Source organism: Emys orbicularis, chromosome 11 (assembly GCF_028017835.1).
Source record: "Emys orbicularis isolate rEmyOrb1 chromosome 11, rEmyOrb1.hap1, whole genome shotgun sequence".
NCBI classification, from domain to species: Eukaryota; Metazoa; Chordata; order Testudines; family Emydidae; genus Emys; species Emys orbicularis.
Window position 1 is genome coordinate 55,807,385 of NC_088693.1, and position 24,448 is coordinate 55,831,832.

Below are 24,448 nucleotides of genomic sequence, written 5' to 3' on the forward strand. Positions count from 1 at the left end.
TAAAACAGACTATTTAAAAATAAAAAACAGGCTGGCTAAACCCAATTAAGTATTTATAATCCTTGCACTGCGAATGGAATTAGGGCTTTATATGTATGTATAATTACACACACAGAGAGACATGTATTGTGTGAAGTGCTGAATGACCTCAGCTTCTAAATAAGTACCTGGGAGTTGAGGATGCCTTGTAGTTAAGGATGTAAAAAACTGAAGGTAATGGGATTACTTATTACTTATATACCACATCTTTGTAATGTCCTGAGATCAGTCAACAACTGCATCCTAAAATAAGTGGAGTGGGGAAGGTCAGGGTCAGCCTCAAAGTTGTTTGTAGAGCCTTGGCTATGGGTATTCTGACTTTCAAATGTCTGTGTACAGTAATTCCTCACTTAACGTCCTCCCGTTTAACGTTGTTTCGAAGTTACGTCGCTGCTCCATTAGGGAACATGCTCATTTAATGTTGTGCAATGCTCCCTTATAACATCGTTTGGCTGACTTTACAAGGGAGCATTGCACAAGTTCCTCTTCTCCGCCTCCACCCCCTCCCTTCCTCCCTCCCTCCCCCCACTGTCAAACAGCTGTTTGGCAGTGCTTAGGACTTTCTGGGAGGGAGGGAGGGAGGGAGGAAGGGGAAAGCGTTGCTTCTCTCCGGCCGCTGGCTGCGCGGCTGCCCCTGCTCCTGAGGCCTCCGGCCCGTGCTCGCAGGGCCTCATTCCGAAAGGGGCTTTAGAGCTGCAGGCCAGGGCTCCAGGGCACCCTTAGCCCAGGGCCCTGCAGCCCCTAAAGCCCCTGCATTCCAGGTGGCCCTGCCTGCCTGCTGGGGGGGGGGCAGCTCCCAGAATCGCGGCTCCCAGAATCGCAACCATGGGGCGGTGCCGCGCTGCACAGAGCCACCTGCACACCCCCTGCACCAAACAAGTAAGTGCTCTGCACCTCCTGCCTGCCCCAGCCCTGAGCCTCCTCCCGCACCCCCACTCTAAGCGCCCTCCCACACCCTAACTCCCTCCCAGACCCCGCACCCGCAGCTCTGAGCCCCAGGAGGAGAATGGAGAAAAAAAGAATGAAAAACAGGGAAGGGGGGGGGGGGAGATGAGAGATGCTCCCCCTATGGGTGGCCCCAAAAATGAAGCTGAGCACAGGGCCCCACTAACTCTAAATCCACCACTGGTGGGAGGGGGAGGAGCAGGGAAGCGCCACGTCTCCGCTCCTCTCCCCCCTCCCAGAAAGTCCTAAGTGCTGCCCAACAGCTGTTTGCAGCAGGGAAGCCCTGGGAGGAAGGGGAAGGAGCAGGGATGCGGCGTGCTCTGGGGAGGAGGTGGAGTGGGGGTGGGAAGAGGCAGGGCTGGAGTGGAGCGGGGACAGGAGAGGCAGGCCTGGAGCATCCTCCGGCAAAGTCAGTACCTGTTCTTCTGGGGGGAAGCTGCTGTTGTGCAAGGTGCTTCCTAGCGTCCTTGCCTGCCTCATTGTCTGCAGCGGGCTGTGCCTGTGTGGGGTTAGCCAGGGGCACCTCCCCACCACAGTACAGTACTGTACGGTATATAATGCCTTTTGTCTGCCCCCCAAAAATGTCCTTGGAATCTAACCCCCCGCATTTACATTAAATCTTATGGGAAAATTGGATCCGTTTAACATTGTTTCACTTAAAGTTGCATTTTTCAGGAACATAACTACAACGTTAAGTGAGGAGTTACTGTAATTATAGCCTTAACTCTGAATTTCCAGGCTTTCAATATTACAAGAGTTCAAAATTCTACTACTGTTGTTTTAGTTAATTGACATCTGTTTACCTTAAGTGACACTGTGAATTTTCTTTCCCCACAAAGAAATTTTAAAACATTTATGAGAAAACTATAAATACCAACATGGTGAACAAATATTTAATAATGGGCTCTTCAATCTACCAGAGAAAGGTAGAACACGATCCAATGGCTGGAAGTTGAAGTTAGACTGGAAATAAGGTGTAAATTTTTGACTGTGAGAGTAATCAACCACTGGAAAAATTTACCAAGGGTTACTGTGGATTCTCCATCACTGGCAATTATTAGATCAAGATTGGATGTTTTTCTAAAAGATCTGCTGCTCTGGGAATTATTTTGAGGAAGTTCCAAGGTCTGTGCTACACAGGAGGTCCAACCAGATGATCACAGTGGTCGCTCCTGGCCTTAGAATCTATGAATTTATGACACTAACGGAAGATTTCCTGGGGGTTTTCCCAACCCTCCTCCCTGCAAAGAAATCTTAACACACTGATGAGTGAAGACTAACAGACGATTATTATATTTCCCACAGCATGGAGTCCATTTTGCTTAATTACAAATGTGATGTAGAGCCATCATAATATCCACAATGAATACTCCGCTGGTGGTGATTTGGGGCCTGATTCAGCTCCTATTGGAGTCAATGGAAAGTCATAAGAGCGCTATCCAGCTCTTTAATCTCTCAAAGCTGAAGCTGTTCAGCTGATAAAGGGTTTTTTGTGGACCTTTTGTGAGCACTACAGTCCACTGGAACTTAATGAAGCATTGTGAAGTTTAAAAATCTATAGGTACTAATTCCTGCACCCTACCATCTGAAAAACAGTCCCACTCTCAGCTAGGCCTCATGACAAACAAATTAGAGCTTTCTATTAGAGCTCATGCTATTAGAATTATTGTTTATTTTTTTAAAATTACATTTTTTTTAAAGTCTCACGGTTTATCCAAACCACCTCAAACCTTCCCTCTCCCCCTAAAAATATTCTGCAATGAACAGGAAACACACATGCCAAATTTCAAGTCAAAGGGATTTTTTTCAGGTTCAAATAGATGCATAACCAGAGTTAGAATGGAAAGCAAGTTACAGCCTTATCTATATAAGGAGTAAGAACAGTGACTCCATAACACAAAATAAAAACAAGTTTTAAAGGAAAGATTCTGCTAAGATCCTGCTCCTATTTTAATCAATAATAGCAAAACACTCTTTGACCTCAGTAAGGAGCTGCATCCAGTGCTGAAAGATTTAAAGTGCCAGAAAGGAGAACAGTTTAAAAAAAAAAAAAAAAACTGAGTAGCTGGACCTCCTCTCACTTTTAACACAAACAGATAAGAAATCCATGATGGATATTATACACTATTCCATTACACTTAGAGTTACCATTCGTCCGGATTCCCCCGGACATGTCCGGCTTTTTGAGCTAAAAATAGCGTCCGGGAGGAATTTGTAAATGTCCGGACTTCCCCCCCCTCCCCCCATGCAGAGCGTGCGCGGCTAACAGGGCGGCCGGCCAGATGGTGCCACTTACATGGGGCTCCGACAGCCAGAGAGAGCCCCTCCTCCTCTCTCCTGCAGCAGAGATCACTCCCTCCCTCCCTGCATTCGCAGATCGCCTCCGGCAGTCTGGAGCTCCTCCCCCGCTCCCCAGAGTGCCGGGACGAACGGCTCAGGCCGTTCCTGAGCAAGCTCACAGAGACATTAGGCGAAGGCCAACAACAAGGGGGCCAGGGGGTCGGAGAAGGGACAGGGAGGTTCTGGAGGGGGCAGTCAAGAGACGGGGGGGGTCGGGAGTTCGGGGGGGGCTTTCTGGGGGTGGGGGTGTGGATAAGGTTTTGGGCAGTCAGGGTACAGGTAGGGGGTAGGGTGCTGGGGGGCATTTGGGGGGGGTCTTAGGAGGGGGCAGTTAGGGGACAAGGAACAGAGAGGCTTAGGTAGGGGGTGGGGTTCTGGAGGGCAGTTAGGAGCAGGGGTCCCAGGAGGGGGCAGTCAGGGGACAAGGAGCGGGGGCGGTGTTTGGGAGTTCTGGGGGGGGGCTGTCAGGTGGCAGGGGTGGGGAGAGGGATCGGAGCAGTCGGGGGACAGGGAGCAGAGGGGTTTAGATGGGTCGGGAGTTCTGGGGGGGGCTGTCAGGGGGTGGAGAGTGGTTGGATGGGGCGTGGGAGTCCCAGGGGTCTGTCTGGGGGTGGGGGTGTGGATAAGGGTTGGGGCAGTCAGGGTACAGGTAGGGGGTAGAGTCCTAGGGGGCCAGTTAGGATGGGGGGAGGGTCTCAGGAGGGGGAAGTCAGGGGACAAGAGGCAGGGAGGCTTAGGTAGGGGGTGGAGTCCTGGGGGGCAGTTAGGGGCAGGGGTCCCAGGAGGGGGCAGTCAGGGGACAAGGAGCGGGGGGAGGGTTGGGGATTCTGAGGGGGGGGGAAGTGGGAGGGGCAGGGGCGGAGCTAGGGCAGGATGGGGCGGAGCTAGGGCGGGGCTCCTCCCATCCTCTTTTTTGCTTGCTGAAATATGGTAACCCTAATTACACTGTAACATGCTGGGGTTTTGAATTCAGAGGAGGCAATCTGAGTTAGTTTGCCCTCTCAGCAGAGGCTAGAGCAGGGGTCGGCAACCTTTCAGAAGTGGTGTGCCGAGTCTTCATTTATTCACTCTAATTTAAGGTTTCGCATGCCAGTAATACATTTTAACATTTTTAGAAGGTCTCTTTCTATAAGTCTATAATATATAACTAAACTATTGTTGTATGTAAAGTAAATAAGGTTTTTAAAATGTTTAAGAAGCTTCATTTAAAATTAAATTAAAATGCAGAGCCACCTGTAACAGTGGCCAGGACGTGGGCAGTGAGAGTGCCACTGAAAATCAGCTCGCGTGCCGCCTTCGGCATGCATGCCATAGGTTGCCTATCCCTGGGCTAGAGTCAGTCTGTGCCTTTGTTTTGCACTTTGGGAGGCTCAGTAGACACACAGCAGAAAAGTTCTTTATTCTGGAGCCAGATTGAAATTGCTCTTTGACCATTTTGGGAGATAGCTGAATAATTGGACAGGAGGATGGAATAGTTTAGGGCTTGATACTGCTGCCACTGAATCCAATGGGAAAACTTACCGACTTCAATGAATGCAAGATGAGATCTTTATTTAAATAACATTTCATTGGTGAGGATATTGAGTAAGATGAACTGGTGTTAGTTCTAAGATGGACAAGGTTCCAGTTGTCAGACATGTTTTCTCTTTATTTGATTTGGGATTTAACTAAAATGGTGGCAATATGAGATCCAGCAGCTAGACCCTTGTCTACACTAAATTTCCCTCCCCGGCTGAGTACTATTAAAAAAAAAAGGGGAGGAACATGGGAGGAGTAGTGATTTATTTATTTTGGAAGGGTTCTGAAGGATATGCCTTTCATGAAGAGGAGTTATTGTTTATACAGATGTAATTCTTTACATTTTAGTGTGCAACAGTCAGCTTCAAGAATTTATACAAAATACATTTTCACAAATACTGAAAACCCACCTGGCCAGAAATAATAAATTACTGTTTACAAGTCTAAGAAAACCTTTTCTTGTAAAACCATAAAGAGGATCCTGGAAAAAGTCATGACTGCCTACTTATAAACATTAAAGTGGGGGAAAAAAAGTGCTAGGTATTAGGCCTGATGGTAGAAGCATTTGGCACACAATAGGTATTTTGTAAACACCAAGTTACCATTAATTTGCCACAGTTTCAGAAAGGATCACCACGCTAATGGGACAATATATCTTAAATTCTTTGAGTGAGATAAAGAAGTGACTCCTCTGCATCTCTATTGAGTTTATGGGGGAGTGGCACAGCTAACAGCTCTGTTGATTGTGCATCTCTTTTGGAATATGTATTGGAATATGTAAACCCACCCCCTAAATTTCCAAGTCAGTAATGCAGCCACCAGCCAACAGTAATTAAAGACAGAAATAGGAAGACTGTGTGTGCATACAGCCTCTGTTGTCTAAGAAGGCAGCATTCCACCATCTAGGTGATAAGTATGGAATCCAAGATCTACATTAACTGGCTACACATTTTCACACTTCATTGAACCAAGAGGGAAAGAGAAAGCTTTAGAGTAATTTTGTGCATATTTTATCTTTATGTGCACCACTGGACATAATGAAAGACGAGAAGAGATGGCAAAGGACCAAAAACCACAGAAAATTAAGAAATGGTTCTGACTCACCTATATGATAAAGTCCTATCCAGTCTGTTGGGTCAACTTCTTCTTTAATATCCCAGAAAATAATGAGGTTCTGAGATTGCCCCAGGGTGTATTCATACATACTCGCTGTCAAACTAGAGCGGCTGTCAGAGGTCACTAGATCAGTGTCACTGTTGGCACGCTGCAAGTTCATGTTCTCAGGTATGGTGCCCTGAGATGTCAGACTCTGCAGGTTCTCTGGGCTCAGAGTATACCGTAGCTGAGGATTACGTCGCCGCACAAAAAGCAGATGTTCTCTGGCTGAATTTGCCATTGTGTGTCTCTCTCTTGTCGGTCTACATAAAAAAACTTCACACGTAGGGATCTGCAAAGAACAAAGAGAGGCATGAAGTATTAGAGCTGAAGGACAGGATATTGGATCAAGGTCCACACAGAGACAACTTAGTTTAAAGGTTTCTTTATCTGGGATTAACCCTTCAGTAGTCTCATATGGACGAAATAAAGCTCATCGTTCATTAATCTACTACTACAGCCATCTAAAGACACTATTTAACACACTGGAACTGAGGCACATTTCATGAACTACTTGTGGCAGTCTTGCTGGCATTCAAAATCTAACATACATCTTGTATTAAAATTTGTATACCAAGAAACAAACCAGGAGCTACTGTGCCCAGACTAGAAAAAAGCAGAAACCAAAAAAAAAAAAAAAAAAATCTTGATCCAGCAATGGAGATTTAGTACTAGCCCCGATAAATAAGTGGATTAAGTCTGACACAGGCTCAGAGTACATGGAGATAAAGTCCTCTTTTAGCTAAGCAATTACAACAGTATATCTTTATTTAGAATAAGTAGTTTCTAGTAGTATTTTATAAAGTTTTTTTTAATTAAGGAGTCAAAAAAGTAATACAGCTCCACAGTAATACAGACATTAGATAGGATTTGTATATAGCTTTAGCAAGCACGTAGCACCATAGTGAAGTAATACAACAAAGTTATTTTGTGATAAAAAGAATTTTTAAAAGTATAGAAGAATTTAAGAGGGAAAACTATGGGTTCAAAGATTTCTCTGGATCGCACAAATATGCCAATTCCTTGAGGGAGGTATTCTAGGGTTAAGGGCTGAGGTTCAATTAGCCCACGTCACTGTACCTGCCCAATTCGCTTTTTTTCCTTTTGACCAGGTCTAAGAATAGACACCTCATGAATTCAATGGTTCCCATCTGATCTGGAATAGATAACAGAAGGAGGTCTTCTCCAGAAAGGAGATGTCCAACATGGTATTAACCCAGTTAATATAAAAAAAAATCTGCACAATTTCAAGAACTCAGCTATGCAATATTTTGCAAGTAAGAGACAGGTTACTTCAGCTTCAGTCAGAGACTGTTTCCCCTTAACCCTTGGAGTGAAAGGAACTTAGGGTTACCATATTTCCACAAGCAAAAAAGAGGACACTGGGGGGGAGGAGCCCCGCTCTAGCCCCACCCCTGCCCCACCCCCATCCACTCCCTCCCACTTCCCACCCCCTGATTGCCCCCCTCAGAACCTCCAAACCCCCCCGCTCCTTGTCCCCTGACTGCCCCCTCCTGGGACCCCTGCCACTAACTGCCCCCTAGGACCCCACCGCTTATCTAAGCTGCCCTGCTTCTTGTCCCCTGACTGCCCCCTCCTGAGAACGCCCTATGACCCTACCTGTCCCCTGACTGCCCCGACCCTTATCCACACCCCCACCCCATATTCACACCCCCACCCCCAGACAGACCCCCGGGGACTCCCATGCCCTATTCAAGTGCTCCCCGCCCCCGACAGGACCCCCAGAACTCCTGACCCATCCAACCCCCTCTGCTACCTGCCTGCCTCGACCCCTCTCCACACCCCTGCCCCCTGACAGCCCCCCCAGAACCCCAGACCCATCTAACCCCCCCACTCCCTGTCCCTGACTGTCCCAACACCTCTCCACACCCTTGCCCCCCTGACAGCCCCCCCCCAAACTCCCAACCCATCCAACCCCCTCTCCCTGTCCCCTGACCAGGGCCGGCTTTAAAGAGCCCAGGAATCGGGCTGCGCTCCGGCCAGGGTTGCGGGGCTTGGGGCCGGGCCGGAGGTGCTCGGCCGGCGCTGCTGGGGCCCGAGCCGGGCCGGTGCTGCTGGGGCCCGAGCCGGGCCGGGGCCGGGCTGGGGGTGCTGGGGCCCGAGCCAGGCCGGGGGTGCTGGGGCCCGAGCTGAGCCGGGCCGGGTCTGGGCCGGGGGTGCTGGGGCCCAAGCCGGGCCGGGTCCGGGCTGGGGCCCGAGCCGGGCCGGTGCTGCTGGGGCCCGAGCCGGGCCGGGGCCGGGCTGGGGGTGCTGGGGCCCGAGCTGGGCCGGAGCCGCTGGGGCAGCCGGGCGCCGCTCGGCCCGGGCCGGAGGGAGCCGCTCGGCCAGGGCCGCGCCTCCCCGGAGCTCTCCTCCTCGCGCCCCCCCGCCCCAGCTTACCTGCTGCTGCCTCCCGCTTGCCCCTGCTTCTTTTCAGACTTCCCGCGAAGATCTGATTCGCGGGAAGCAGGGGAGGGGGAGGAGTAGGGGGGCGGAGCGTTCAGCGGAGGGGAGGAGGGGGAAGACAGCTGCGGGCCGGACAGCATGGTAAGGCTGCAGGGGATGGGGGGAGCCGGGAAGGGGCTTTGGGTGCCCAGCGGTGCTTGGCCACCGCTTTTCTATCTATAAATAGCCGACCGGGGGGAAATCCCGGACATTTTTAGATTTTTAAAAATCCCCCCCCGGACGGCTATTTATAGACCGAAAAGCCGGACATGTCCGGGGAAATCCGGACATATGGTAGCCCTAAAGGAACTGCAAGTAAGCTGTAATCATCACCAGAAGATACTGTATAGGTCTACCTCCTGGGACTGACCTCTAACACACTCTGAATGGTGTTTGAGTTAAACAAAGCCAAGGTATATTCTTTGCAGCATCTTACATTACCCGAAATCCAAGATTTGAAGACGCATTTGATAGTTGTAAGAATTTGTAATATCTGTAAGTTTACATCAGGTCATGTCTGTTAAAAACTGCCTGGCAAATGAATAGCTAGTAAGCAAAGACAGGGCTGCCTAGTTCCATGAGCTTCTTCTCATGTCTGGCTCTCTCTCCATAGACAGTCTCCCTCTTCACTTTCAAATCTCTCCACATAACATACTACTTCCATTTTGTACAATATCAAAACAACATATTGGCACTGAATAAACAACCAGCCAACTAGAACTTTGTTTTTCAGAATGGAATGAAGCACACTGCATTTACCTGGGTAAAAGGGGTTTGTGTAAGCAAGTGATTTATCAATGCAAATGATACATATAGCTAGAGCCCCTGTGCAGATATAAAATTTGTAGCTGCATCCAATCCACGATCTGCAAACATGGTCCGTGGATATCCGTTAACTTAAAATGTTCAAAGTAATGTAATAAAAATGCAACAGAATGGATAATTTCGACCAAGCAAGGATTATTTTCATAGTGGATACTAGCAATAAATAAGTTTCTTTCCACTGGGGAAAGACAGTTTTGCAGTGAAAACAATTTATTCCATTAGAAGAAAACTGAATGTATGCTAACAAAAAGGATTATCAGCCAAACAATTAAGAATTAATGTAAAGTGGTCTAAAAGGTGCTGCACTTCCATAAGGCAGTGAACTAAAATTTGCAATCCTTATTTTTTTAAAGCCCAGACAACTACATAGTCTACCGTGCACAGATTGTGGTGTGAATTTCTCACACTCTTTAAACAATCGCAGCCACTATGGCAAGGTATCTGACCATTTTACAAGTTAACCATAGACAAGGTCAATTGTATCACAGTTGTGTCCTCTTTGAAGGACGTCTCCTGCAGGCAGAATAGAACAGATCTCATTATTAATTTTAAATACATATATTTTGAGCAAGTTTACAGATACCTGTGTATTATTCTTGAGCTTTCGTCCTGGTTTTGTACCTCTAGCCTTAAGCTATTGTATATGGGTATTTTTGTTTCCTTAAAATAACCCAAACATTTCCTGGTAGTGCTGAATGTCACCTGCTGTGATTTTCCCTGTTTCCAGCAAGTTTTTAATTTAAAATGAGGTGAAGCTCACTGGAAATGGATTATGATTGTTGGCCATCTTCCAAAGTATTATAATTATGATTAGACCCACAGTATGCTAGCCCTCAGTCAAGTGTCTTACAGCTGCATTATTAAACAGAAACTCTCTCTAGTAGTCAAAGATGTAATTATTAAGCAAAAAACACCACCACCACCACCACCACCACCACCACAGCTAGAGCTCCAGTCTTTTTCACAAAGGTTTCTGGACTCTTATTAAAACTTTTCCTTTCATCCACAGAATGCATTCCTTCCCCCCACCCCCACTGATTTTTTTCTCTTTTCCTTTGGCCACTTGAATTTTCAAAACTTCCTCAACTTTGAAAAAGTTTCAGAGTGGCAGAATTACCGTTTCTTTTTGCTGTTCATAGCTTTTTCAAATCTTCCTCAACTTTGGGAAAAAAGTTACTGGAGTAGCAAAGAGTAAAATTAAAAAAAAAAAAAAGTGAAAGTGTAAAAGAAAACCTAGACATCATGCATTTTATTGCACTCAGTATCAAAAGGGGTAAGAGAAAAAAAGATATTTAATAACTATGTGACCTTTGTTTATGCCTTACTCAAAGATTTTATTGTTAATGACATGAATCAACAGATTTCACTGAAATGTACATGTGTACTCTGCCTCTGACAACAAGGTAAAATAATTTCGTATCCATATGCATTAGTGAATGTTAGGAAAATTAAATATTTTCCTAATGGTCTACAAGTAAGGGCAAGTCTACACACTACAAACTTGCTTCGGTACAGGTGCACCGAAGCAACTGCACCACTATAGCACTTCTGGTGAAGACGCTCTAAGCCTACGGGAGAAAGCTCTTCTGCTAGCTTAATAAAATTCCACCTTTGCAATAGGCAGTAGGTATGTTCGCAGGAGGAGCTCTCCCGCTGACATAATGCTGTCTACATGGGGGGGTTAAGGTCAGTACAACTACGTCGCTCAGTGGTGTGGATTTTTTCACACCCAAGTGATGTAGTTATACTGAAATAAGTGTGTAGAGTAGACCTGGCCTTATACATTTTCTTTTCCTGGAATGATGAGCATGGGGTAACTCTGAGACCAGAAGAGTAATTATCTGAAGACACAAGAGTGCTAAGTGAGCATTCTGAACCACTGGAGCATCCAGCATAAAGGTTAGCTAATCACAGATGTTGCTGGTCTGTTTAGTGAGACGAGCTTCATTGGGCCACGTCACCTTCTCCTGATCTACTGAGGTCTTATGAATTTAAAAGCTTTCCTGGTTTTATGAGTTTACACAGGGTTGTTTTAGATGTGTTTATATAATCAGACAGATTTTTAAAGTATCCTGGGTTTCTATACAACCATAGGAGGGAGTGTAAGACAACATGCTTAGAAACCATAACTGTAAAAACAAGCTTTATGCAGGAGTTCAATGGGACTTTTCACGTGTGTTTGTAGTATTCTGGCCTAAAAGCATCTACTGGCAACACCACCAGCCCCACTCCCCCTCACTAGTAATTAAATTGCAGATTTCAAAGTGGAGCAACATTATTCTCTATACAGACCTAGATGATATATGATGCAGCTGAATTCAGTCTCTCCTCCAACCAAATGCTTGAAGTATCATCAGTATTGCCATCTCAACAGCTATGAGGGCTAGAAACTTATTGGTGATGTCAATTCTTGCAATTTTATTTTTTTATTTTAACCTCATATCAGATATTTTACGTAAAAGCCCCAGCTTCTGGAAACAAGTGATAACACGAGACTCAAACCCCACCTTTTCTTTTTTTAAACATAAGTTTCTAGCCCATGTGACAGCATAGAGAAGCTTGAAAATGTGACCCAAATGCACCCTGAAGCCCCCAAAACCAGAAGGCAAATAAAAAGAACCCAAAATATATTATTTTAAAATCTTTTGATTTTTAAGCAAACCTCATGATTTTGGGGGCTGACTCATTTTTGACAATGCATTTTATTTTTTAAATGAAAGCTGAAATTCTGATATAATAACATGCCTCCATGAGTTGAGGCTTTAAGAAAAGAAAACAGATATTGCAAGTTTCATTATAAAATTGTGAAGTGCCAACATTGTACCATAACCCTTTCAATCAATCTTTTATATAGGGTTCATTCTTGTTATCACAGTTGGTGATTTTCCAACTCAAACAGCTCTTTCTGAGGCTGGAGCACCGACGGGAAAAAAATGGTGGATACTAAGCACCACCGGCAGCCCCCCGATCAGCGCCTCCCCCTCCCTCCCAGCACCTCCCAGCTGCCGCGATCAGCTGTTCCGTGGTGTGCAGGAGGCGCTGGGGGGGGGGAAAGAGTGAGGGCAGGGCACGCTGTGGGCAGGGGCGAGATGAGAAAAGGCAGGGCAGGGGTGGAGCGAAGGCAGAGCAAAGCAGGGTGGGAAGAAGTGGGATGGGACCTTGAGGGAAGAGGTGCAGTAGGGGTGGACCCCTGGGGCAGAGCCAGGGGTCGAGTACCCTCGGGCACATTAGAAAGTCAGTGCTCTGATCAGGACACCGCATTTAATTCTAAACTACCCCTTAATAATTATCCACACTGTTAAAATATTAATAACTACACAACTTTCAAAAACTGCACCAAAGGTTAGAATATTATTTACCATAACTAATTTACAGAGATGTTATGATAATTTGTAAAACACTTTAAACATGTAAAGTGATATATAAATGTTAAATATATAATTATTACAATATATTCAATGGTACCAGTGCTTCTATATCGTGATGCCAACTTTTCCCAACCTAGCGCTATAAATTTCCCAAATCTGGTGAAAAATTCCCAGATAAAGTTTTTTTACAGTGCTTCTATATCCTGGGAAATTTCCCAAAACCTGGGAATTTGTGAGTAAAATGTTTCAACTTGGGAAATTGGGAATTTTCATTCAAAACATTTTACTCAAAAATGCCCAGATTGTGAGAAATTTCCCAGGATATAGAAGCACTGAATGGTACCATGTACAAACTATAGTTGCAATAAGATCTACGATGAGTAATAACATTTCTGTTAGTTTACTTTGGTTATTTACGTGTGAGTTTGGGTCTGAATCCCAACTTCAGGAGATAATGTAACACCAATACCGTGCCTTGTTACAGTACGCTGGCTAAATGGCACTAGGAGAGGAGATTCCAGCTCACACTATCACAGCATACTTTAAACTGCTGGACTCTCCTGAAATAAAACATAGTTTATGCAGGAGTATTATAAAGCAGCAGTGGGGAACCTTTTTTCTACCAGGGGCCATTGACCCACAGAAAAAAATCAGTTGCAGGCCACACACAGCTCCGTGCGGGGGCGCGGAGGCTCATGGCTTCCCCTAGTCTCCGGGGTGGGGCCAGAAATGAGGGGTTCACGGTGCGGGAGCAGGCTCCGGGCTGGGGTGCGGGAGGGGGTGAAGGTTCCAGATGGAGGTACGGGCTCTGGGGATGACGACTTTGGGGTGCAGAAGGGGGTTCCGACCTGGGGTAGGGGGTTGGGCTACTGGTGAGGGTTAGGGTTGCCAACTTTCTAATTCCAGAAAACCGAACAGCCTTGCCACACCCCTTCTCTGAGGCCAGGCCCCGCCCCACCCCTTCCTGAGCCCTCCCCCCCACTTCATCCCCCCTCCCTCTGTCGCTTGCTCTCCCCCACCCTCTCTCACATGCTCATTTTCACTGCAAGGCCCAAACAGGCATATTTCTTGTTTTGACAGATGTATTATGCTAAGTTCAGGTTTTATTTGTTACAGGACACTAGAGCTGGCAACAAAATAGTCAAAAAAGGGTAATTTTTTTATATGAAATTTCACAAAGGTTTTCATGATCCTTTCCCTCCCCTCGTTCCATTTTTCATAACCAGCTCCATGTTTTTTGTTCACTAAAGTTATTGTAATTTTGTGTGTGGAATTAGGACCACACATTATCACAATGAGTCCATTAAAGGCTCACTCCTGAAGCCCAAATACAAATCCATAGAGCACAACCACAGAAATGCACACCTGTCCAGATTCATGTGTACACATCTAGCATGCATTAACACATGTACTTCCACATTATTTATTATTACAATTGTTGTTTAGTGCCTAGAGACCCCAACTAAGATCAGGGCTCCAGGGTGGTAGGTGCTGGACAGACACATAAAAAGAGAGAGTCTGCAACAAAGAGTTTATAATGTAGCTAGACAAAGGTGGGGAGAAATGTCTGATTCACCGGCTCTTCTGCAATTACTAGTCAACAACTTTCACTTTTTAAGAAATAATACATTTCTTTTAGAGTTCCCTTCTCTTTCAAAAACGTGTTATGAAATCAATACACACATTTTAGGTCATCAATTTTTTTGTGCACACGCCAGCAAAAGGAATAAAAGTCAAAGAGTTAGGCTGCAAATTTTATTCACACAGATATACACACATGCGGCAATACACACACCTCCCTACACAAAGACACACAGTCTCTTACACACATACAAGACATGCATCCACACACTTCCCTACACAGAGACACTTTCATTCACTTTTCCAGAGGCTGCCTAAATCACCCAGCCGGGAAGGGAGGCGGGTGGGCTGGAGGGGAAAAGGTGGGGGGCGGAGGTGGAGGAGAGAGGATGGGGAGGGAAAGAGGCCAAGGACAAGAGCAGGGTGGTGGTGAGGGAGCAGCGAAGGAGAGAGGAGGGGATGTGAGGGGTATGTGGGGTGGATGGGGATGCAGGGGGAGGCAGAAGGCTACACGTGCATGAGGATGTGGTGGGGCGCTGGGGTGTACAGGGACATAATGGGAGTGCAGCAGTGTATGGAGGTGAATGGAGTGCTGGGCTGCGGGACATGGGGTGGTGGCGGCTCTGGGAGGTGGAGAGGATGGATGGATGGATGGGAGAGCGCTGTAAGGGGTACAGGGCTGGGGTGGGTAGGTGTGGGGAGCAGGACAGGATGGAATGGGGAGGGATGCAGTGAGGGGGATGGGGGTGAAGGGGTTGGGACAGGGAGGGATGCAGTGACGGGGCGGGGGTGCAGCCCCATTCCCAGCACTCAGAGACAGGGATACACATACCTCGAACTCCTGGGTACTGGTGATGGGGCGATAGACAGACCGCAGGTCACAGCAGGGTACGCGCCGCAGCTCGAGCCCAGCCACACACGGAGCGCAAAGAGAAGAGGGCCGGGCAGCAGCGGGAGAGGCGCACACCACCTGACCCCTCAACAGCCGCCTGCTGAGTACTCATGAGTGCGCTAGTTCCTCCCCGGCTCTGACCCAGCCAATGGGAGCTGTGCCTGCGGGCGGGACAGCACGCAGATCCCCCTGGCCACCCCTAAGGCTAGGAGTTGGACATGCCGGCTGCTTCCCGACCTGGGAGCCACACGGCACGGCGGCTAGCAGGGAGCCTGCCAGACCTTCTGTGCGGCGCAGTGGCGCCGCCAACCAGACAGTCAACAACCCCATCAGCAGTGCTTACCGGAGCCACCAGGATCCCTTTTTGACCGAGTGTTCTGCTCCAAAACTGGACCCCTGGTCACAACTAGTGGGGGTGTGGGTTCTGGGAGGGAGTTAAGGTGCAGGGGGGTTGAACTGGGGTTGGGGTGCAGGCTCAGAGAGAATTTGGGTGCAGGAGGGGGCTCAGGACTGGGGGTGCGGGCTCTGGGAGGGAGTTAGGGTGCGGCAGGGGGTTTGGGGTGCAGGCTCCAGCCAGATGGCGCTTAACTGAGGCGGCTCCTGGTTGGCGGCGCAGCAGGGCTAAGGCAGACACTGTGCCTGCCCTGGTTCCGCGCTGCTCCCGGAAGCGGCCACCATGTCTGGCCCCTAGGTGGAGGGGTGGTCAGGGGGTTTTGCGCAGTGCGCGCTACGCACGCACGCAGGTGCCACCCCCACAGCTCCCATTGGCCACTGTTCCCGGCCAATGGGAGCTGCTGAGCCAGCGCTGGGGGCAGGGGCAGTGCGCAGAGCTTCCCGGATCTCCCCTCCACCTGGGAACTGGGGTTGGGGTACTGAAGCTTGGGGCTTCCGGCCCGCAGCACGGAGATTTGCCGCAGGCCAGGTTCCCCACCCCTATTATAAAGCCTTGGCAACAGAGATGACAGAAATTTGTTTGAAGCACAAAAGTCTCTGGAGGAGGAGGAGGAAGTCCACGGCTTTCTACAATAACGTTATCTTCTCACAACAAACTACCAGTAGCACTGATACTGGTGGGACCACGCAGAAAATCTACACATGGTAGATAGATGTGATATATAAATATTCAAAAAAGCTTTAACTTGTATTCTCTATGCATTATCCCAGAGATTGTGAGATAAAGACACAGATAAAGCATGCTGGGAAAAGTAACATTATGTCCTTTAAAACTGCCAAAGTTCCTCTAATCTCTGATTTTTATTGTTTTGGTAAAACATCTGTAAGTAACAAAACAAAACAAAACCACCACCACAAATTAAAACTTGGTAGTTTCTCTGATTCAGTTCACGTGCCCAAGAACTATAGATGTTGTAAAGTCTGGACTTAAATAACAATTCCAATAAATACTGCAATTTAAAGTAATCAAAATCAATTTGCAACAGACAGAAAGCTTCACTTCTAAATGAGCCCCCATCTTCAAACCAAATACTCTGCAAAACAAACAAACAAACAAAAAAACTCTGAACACATGCTTCTATATCTCACCCTTTACAACAGTTAGGCTGTTATTAAAATTCATTAATCCATTTTACATAGAATGACACCAAGAAGTGGCAGATGATGCATCAAGGAGCTGGATATTGGTGAACATTCTACCACTGAGATATATGTGGCAGGCTGGGTATATTTTCATTAATGTGACTTGCGTAAGGCAACCTGAATCTCATATTTATTGTCCAACAAGAAAACAAGGTTGTCCCAAAACCAGAACCGTGACAAGTGTACATGCCAGAGGTTGAGGAGAAAGGGTCACTGCTTTTGTTCCTCATGGAATAAAAACTCAATCTGAAATTGGGTGGGAACGCACCTGTGCATTTTCCCTCCCTCCAGGAGGAGCTGATGAACTTACTTGTACTTTAAAAATCCCAGGAGTACTGATTCACCAGTACATCTAAACAGAGGCTGAAAATAAGAATTATCCTCCCGTTTCAGTTTTCTTCTAAATGCCACTAAACAGTTGCACTCCATACTGCCCTATGAGGACAACGTATATAATTCGCTGCATGAGTTTTCCTTTACGTGAAGTGTGGAATACCACTGGCTAAGAAGGCCCAGAGCAGAAATTTTATTAAATACCAGGCCAGGATGGGCAAGTTATCTATTCGGCTATCAACAGATCGGAGAGGGAGCAGTGTTTAGTGAAGTCAAGTCTCAGTGTGGAAATAAATTTCATCTGCTTTTTATTCTAAGGCAACTGAGAAATTAGCAAGGACTAAGACCAGCTGCATGTTTCACATTGGTTTTCAATTAAAATTGAAACCTGTGTGAAGTAGCATCAACGCTGCTTATCTGGCTACCAATGTCTTCCTAAATATTTCACAGAGGATCAGAAAGAAATAGGATTGATTTCTTCATAAACTCCCCCTGGGACAAATTCAGGATTATATCTAGATTTAAAACAACATCTAGGGTATAAACATAAGCTGCAATTACTGACCGTGAAAGGGAGCAATTTGGAATAAATAGTAATTTTTTTAAAAAATTCACCTTCATATATATATATTAAAAAAATGGATGGGGGAAGTTATCTGATTTAGTTTTCATAGCAAAGGAAAGTCATACCAACACATTTTCCATATACAAATATTAAATTTTAAAAATATGAATGGAAGACTGGGAATCCCAAAACCAGATATATGATTGAAGAGAAAACATCAGTAGAGTTAACAACAACAACAAAAACTTTGAGTTCACATACTGTCATCTTCATCTTAGTCAGAACAGTGAATAATTTCTTGTTTATGTAGGGATCTCCTAGGCGGCTTAAGGTCGGCTGGATTGCAGACTCTTCCCACAGATGTTACTCAAAATATATTGTTGGCCCAGAGATACAGCTGGTCATCCTCTGAGCTACCATACAAACCTTCAGTATGGAAATGACTGAGAGATAAGGACTCTGGGCTGACGAATGGTGTTGGCGTTGCAGAAGTGAAGATTAGCACATTTAATTTTTCACTTTCCAATGAACAGAAAGTTACATACAGAGTCAGCATGGAAGAAGAGGAGTAAAACAGCATCCTGAACCCTAGGTACAGTGAGGGGAGGGTTCTCCATTCTCTAGAACAACTTCATCCACAACAAGGTGCTTCTGCTTCTGCATTTGAATCTCATTAAGGAACATAGGTGACAGCCCCCCCCCCCAAATAAATGATGTCTGGAGTCTCTCACTCTCCCCCCCCCTTCCCTGCCACCAAAGGATAAGCAAATCCAAATAATTTTAGAGACAAGCAGTCACAAATAGAACACACAGAGCAAAATACACATGCTGGCTTCTGTACTGTAAAATGTTGTTTTGCCTAGTACAAAGATTTATAGGTGGAATAATAGAAATTTTAAGTAAAAGGGCCATGCCAGTGTATGAGTAGGGCTGGCTGAAAAATGTAAACATGTTTCCATGGAAAATGCAGAAGTTCTTGTTTTTCAGTGTTTGAACCAGACCAAACTGTTGTTTTCCTAAAGTTTTTTGCAATTTGTGCTCAATATTTTTTCCTAAAACATTATTGAAAATGTTACCAAAATGGTTTTTGAAAATTTTCTCTTTTTGATAATGTTTTTGATAAAAAATAAACGATATTAGAAAAAGGGCAGAGGTTCATTGCAAAAAATGAACTTCTTAGCATCATTTTTTCAAAAAGTTTAAGTTTTAAAAAAAAGCTTTTTTAATTAAAAAAAAAAACTTTTCATTTGAAACATTACAATATTGTTTAAATACTATGTAAACCAGGCATTTTCTTTCACTTTCCCAGCAACTGCTGAAGCCAGCTGGAATAGGAAAAGTCTGGGGATCCTTTGAATATTTTCAACCCCACCCTCAAAATTCTGGGTCATGGCCACTGTCATTAGCAGTCATTCTGTTCCTTAATAAGCTGATGGTAGCTGCTGAGCTTCCTCCCATCTGGTGCTAAACAGGTCATCCCTGCAGCACAAAAACCCATTTCACTTCTATGTACATATTCAAATTAATATACAGTACTGTAACAAATATTCATTATAAAGATTCCACTTCCGTTGATTTCTAACACAGCAGACAATTCCTCTTTCCCATCTCTTCTGAAGACATGTGGTTGACCTCCATGTTCCCATTCTTTGGCCGTGACTATTGCTGCAGCAATTCTCTTCGCAACCAGCAATGGTGCACGGCTGTTCATGCCACTGTGCAAATTTTCTGACACAATATCCTTTCCATACAGGCAACTCACAATCCCACATCACTGTCAGGGAAGGCTTATAATTGTCACCAGACATCTCATCCTCTCCCAGCAAAATTCATCACATGCAATGCAATTATTTGGAGGATCTAACAGGTTCTAATTCAGGTGAAGCTTACATAAAAGTTTCTTTTCCCTGCAAATGTGTTTCAGAAAGAAGGGAAAGAAGAGACATACATGTTCCTTGGTCTATCGCTTTGACGTACCTTATGGCACATTTTCCAGTATTTTAACCAGACCAATTTTCAGTGTCCCAAGTACCTGAATTTCCACTATTTTTTAAGAAGCTATTCTAATACATCTCATTATTAGGATTCTTTCCCTGATAGTCAGCCTAAAGTTTCCCTGATTTTAAGCGGACACTTAAGTTAACACAAAATAAGATGCTTCCTATCCAACCAAGTATGTAAAAACAAGATATCAAGTGAAAAATGGTATCTCCTTACTGAGAAGACAAGAAAGATTAGCTATTTACAACCCCCAAGGAATTGCCCCCCCCCCCCCGCCGTTGATCGAGCAACTAGTTGTATTGGCCTTTCCACCTGGGTATAGCCATGATCTGATTCTTCTAGCCTGATATAACCTGTGACTTCCCAATCCAGTATCAAGAAATGGTCATTTTCATATTATAATGTTGAAATGCAGGGCTCACCTCTGAGATATGGAGCTTAAAGGGTTACCACTGCAGTTGACAAGACAAAGCAGCAATGGGATATGTGAATGGATTGCAAGTACCATTAGTCAGTTCTTTCTCTCAGATTTCTAAATGTGAATGCTCTTTAAGTCTCCATCAAGCTGGTGCAAGTATAAATCGCAGCATAGCTGCAGTAGCATGGGTAGCAGCAGTGAAGGCGCAGCTGAACCATGCCAAGTATACAGCCACAGTTTTCCGGAGGTATGTACTCAGCACAGCTCAGCCATGCCTCCACTACTGCTACCCGTGCTACCTCAGCGATGCTGCTATTTATACTCATGCCAGCTCGATGAGAGGTAGCCTAGTATGTGTACAAGAGCAGGAGAATCACACCCCTACTTTGTAGTGTAGCGTAGACCTATACGCCAGAAAATCTGTCACACCCAGCCACACGACTGCACCAAAGGAATCTGATAAATTTGTGTCAACACAACCCCCTATCAAGAGGCTGTTATCTAGTCTACATATTCTAACAGTCATTAAGAAAAGAGAAAGAACATTTTTTTAAGGGAGGCAATATATTTTAGCGGGAAGAGAAGACGATTAGGAGTCAGAAGTACTGGGACAAGAACTCACCGACTCTCTATGTGACAATAATTGTAAGAAGTGTGAACTGTCCCATTCAACTCAAATCAAGACACTGTGAATATGCACCCAGGGAATCTGACATTTTTCCAATGCGCCACAGAATCCAGCACCTCTGCCATGGAATTGGCCATTTTGCTGCAATCAGGAGCCCAACATTTTGCATTCTGTCTCCCTGCCTTGCTGGGATGAGCCTCTTGTTCTCCAAGAGGGAGTTAATTGGATAACACAGGATTTCAACCCAAGTTCACGACCCTACAAGTGTCAAGAGTTCACAGGCACCCTGCTTTTCCCCACATTACTAAATGGTAGTGGGATCCCACCCAGACATGATGTAGGGTGGTCTCGGTATGGAAAAGATTAAGAACCACTTTATTACATAAATGCAAAGTACATGGGAGTAGATGGCAGGTAGAGAAATAGAGTCTCAGACTAAAATATGGGAAAGAGTGAACAGTACAGTATTGGTTGGAACCTACTCCCTGAGTGTTTGCGAGGAATATATCCCAAACAGTCAGATATAAAGGACATTCTAAACATATTTGGGAATCATACACAGTTATCAGCCCATTTGTGGCAAATAGAGATGAGATTAAAAAAAAAAATCAGACTGGATGGTTTATCATCACCCTATCATTACTGCATGAATTTCCAGTAACAGGATTCTATATTTTAAATACGTTATCCTGTTGATTTGCATACACGAGACTAGTGGCCATGACACATTGGAGGGGAAAAAAATGATTGTGATAACCCTAAGGAAGCCTGAGAAACACTAATCATGAAAAATGAAAGATGTCATCAATTTAAAAATGGCACTTCTGTCTCAAAGTTCTTTATCTAATGTTGTTAAAGTAACACCGAAGAGAACGGTAACTGAAAGCTATTAGAGGGAGAAATTTATTTCTCTATTTTTTCCAGTTTATTTTGTGCATCTGATAGTAATTTGTGCTTGGTCAATTTCATTGTTTGCACTGAATAGTCAGTCCTGTTTCTTCTGTTGTTTGTGTGAGTCTGTTATAAAGCAGTAAGGGAGAAGAAAAAGATGCTGAGATAGGAAATCTTAACTGTAAACTTCAAAAACTGACAGGGACTCAGTGATAGATGAAATACCCCTTACACTGCTTTTAATTCTTTTTTTGAACGGACTAAATTTCAAGTTACATTAGTTGAAAGATAATAACGATTGTTTTGAAATATAGATCCTTTCATCCAATTCCTCAGTAGACAGGCCAGTTACATTCAAGAACTATACCAACTGGCCTGTTTTCCCTCCAATGAACCCAGATTTGCTTATTATAGGACATGCCACGCACTTCTTGGAGCTGCAGAGAATATTCAAGACAAGACAATTATTGGTATATTGTTGAAAAGCAGTCTAGCCCAAAGCTATGCTTATTAAAGAGCCTAATAAACCTGCTATTCTCAGAAAAGTATCAGCATAAGCCAAATTCTTTTTGGATGAAGGAATTTTTAAGTATGTGGAACTGAATGTTTTTCAAAGCACCACCATGTGTTCTTTTTTAAAATCTTTTGATTATAGAAAAGCCTGTAAGACAGAAATAAACCAATACTTTTCTGTGTGTGCAAACAATCAATATTCTTTGATTTAAAAAACTATCAGCAAAATAGTCTTCTATTGAGAACAGGACTATACAATTTTTTTCATTAATTCTTTTAATGAAGGAGACAGAAAAATCCAGTGAATAAGGGAATAGCATTGGCAGTCTGGAGACACGAGATCTATTCTTGGCTCTGGCACTCAGGACCGGCTCCAGGCACCAGCGCAGCAAGCAGGTGCTTGGGGCAGCCAATGGGAAGGGGCGGCATGTCCGGGTCTTCGGCGGCAAGTCCCTCTCTGAGGGAAGGACCGGCTGCCGAAATGCCGCCGAAGAATGAAGCGGCGCGGCAGAGCTGCCGCCGAAGTGCCGCCAATCACGGCTTTTTTTTTTTTCCTTCACCACTTGGGGCGGCAAAAGAGCTGGAGCCAGCCCTGCTGGCACTGATTCATTGTGTAACCTTAGCAAGTCACTTATCAGCTCTACGTCTGTAAAACAGTCTGTAAAACAGGGATAACAATTACTTACCTTTTGTGAAGCACTCTGAATAATAAGCACTAAGTACTATTCCTACTGCCTCTTACTTTAGTAACTACTGCCATATAGGGAAGAGATGAAGAGTACAGCACAAGCAACATGAGATGATTGAAGTAAAACCCATACAGAAGTATGCTGGATAAGTCTTGCCCAGGACACAAAACTGCAGTGCAAGTGGAGAGCTTCTGTTCCTGACAAAAGTGCTAACAATGAGTGTGCTTTGTAAATTATGGCATCCCACCCTCCACTGATTTAAATTACTCAGCTGCTCCAAGAATAGTGCCGTTGAAACTTTTCCTCCGAAGCCAGTACTGAAGTGTTCCAATGTGCAGTTAGAAGGCACAATGCTGTTGGAAGAGCCTCTACCCGTCCAAAGCATCTCTCCCCAAGATGAACAGGAATACAGAAGGAACTTAAATAACACTAAACTTCCAAAATGTTATCTTTAGATTAACCTTTCATCCAAGTGTAGCTTGAAGTATGACATTTGCAGGGCCATGAGGCAATGGTGTAAGGTTGCCACATCACATGAATGTGGAACTGGACCACTGGATACATATAATAATGAATTCTGTGGCCCTTCTCTTGGACAATGCCTATTACCATCCTGCATGTTGGTCTGTGGAGAGCTGGCATGGAGATTCCATCACTAGAGCAGAGGGCATGGAGAATTCCCTGTGTGAATATTGGTGTGTTTCCACTGTACCATGGCGTTTAAGATGAGCCAAGGGACTTATCGAAGTCCTCAATGTAACGGCAAATTTCTCTCTAGGTCAGTTAATGCAAGCAATCCAGGATGAACTTTACTGCATCCATCAGATCAGACGGTCTTGAATTTTACTTTATCCCACTCTGCAAATTAAACTAGACCGATCTATTCAGCTATTTACCTGAATGGCTTGTTCAGCATAAAGTTCTGTCTTTTTTAGCCCCAATAATGAGTTACAGGTTTTCATTTCATCATACAGCAGTTCATTTGAAATCTGGATATTGAAGTGGTGTGTGCTGGTAGTTTCAAGATTACAAACAATGAGAATCACAATAAATACATAAAAGCTATAAAAATATTTGACAGATGGTCATGCAGTGAGGTTTAAGATGATAACTCAAGTGACAGGGCTACTCCACTCTCTAAAGGCACCTGTGACAGGGTGTATAGGTCCTTTAGTGCACTGAAGCTACGAATCACCATGCCCCAATGCACCTAGGAGCAGGCCCCCAAAGTGATTTGCAGATAAAATGCCAGACTTCCCCCTGCATGTTTGGTAATCGGTGCAACTGAGCCTGCACTTGAAAAAAAGAGAGTCTGAGGTCTTTTCATAGAAATAAAAGATCTTTAACAGTCATCCTTGCATGGAGAGACAAGGTGGGTGAGATAATATCTTTTATTGGACCAACTTCTGTTGGTGAGAGAGACAAGCTTTCGAGTTTACACAAAGCTATTCTTCAGGTCTGGAAAAAGTACTCAAAGTTAGGGAGTAACTCGAAGTAACACTGAATTAGTTTCCCAGACCCAAAGAAGAGCTCTGTGTAAGCTTGCAAGCTTGTCTCTCTCACCAACGTAAAATCTTTTTTTGGACCAGTTTCTCTCACCCACCTTGTCTCTCTAATATCCAGGGACCAATACAGCTACAATGTCCGTGCATGGAGGCAGTGCAATAGCATAGGGCCTGCACCCAGATAATGCTGGTTACAAACGG

The 24,448-nt window shown here is 45.0% G+C and overlaps 1 protein-coding gene across 1 annotated transcript in view; it reads right to left on the reverse strand.

The window, feature by feature from the left end:
* Positions 1-6,238, reverse strand: part of HECW2 (HECT, C2 and WW domain containing E3 ubiquitin protein ligase 2) — a 185,091-nt gene extending 178,853 nt beyond the window's left edge. The window contains exon 1 of the mRNA XM_065413387.1: positions 5,947-6,238. Within this exon, the coding sequence (XP_065269459.1) occupies positions 5,947-6,238 (292 nt within the window). The remainder of the gene's footprint in view (positions 1-5,946) is intronic.
* Between the last annotated feature and the right edge of the window lie 18,210 nt (positions 6,239-24,448).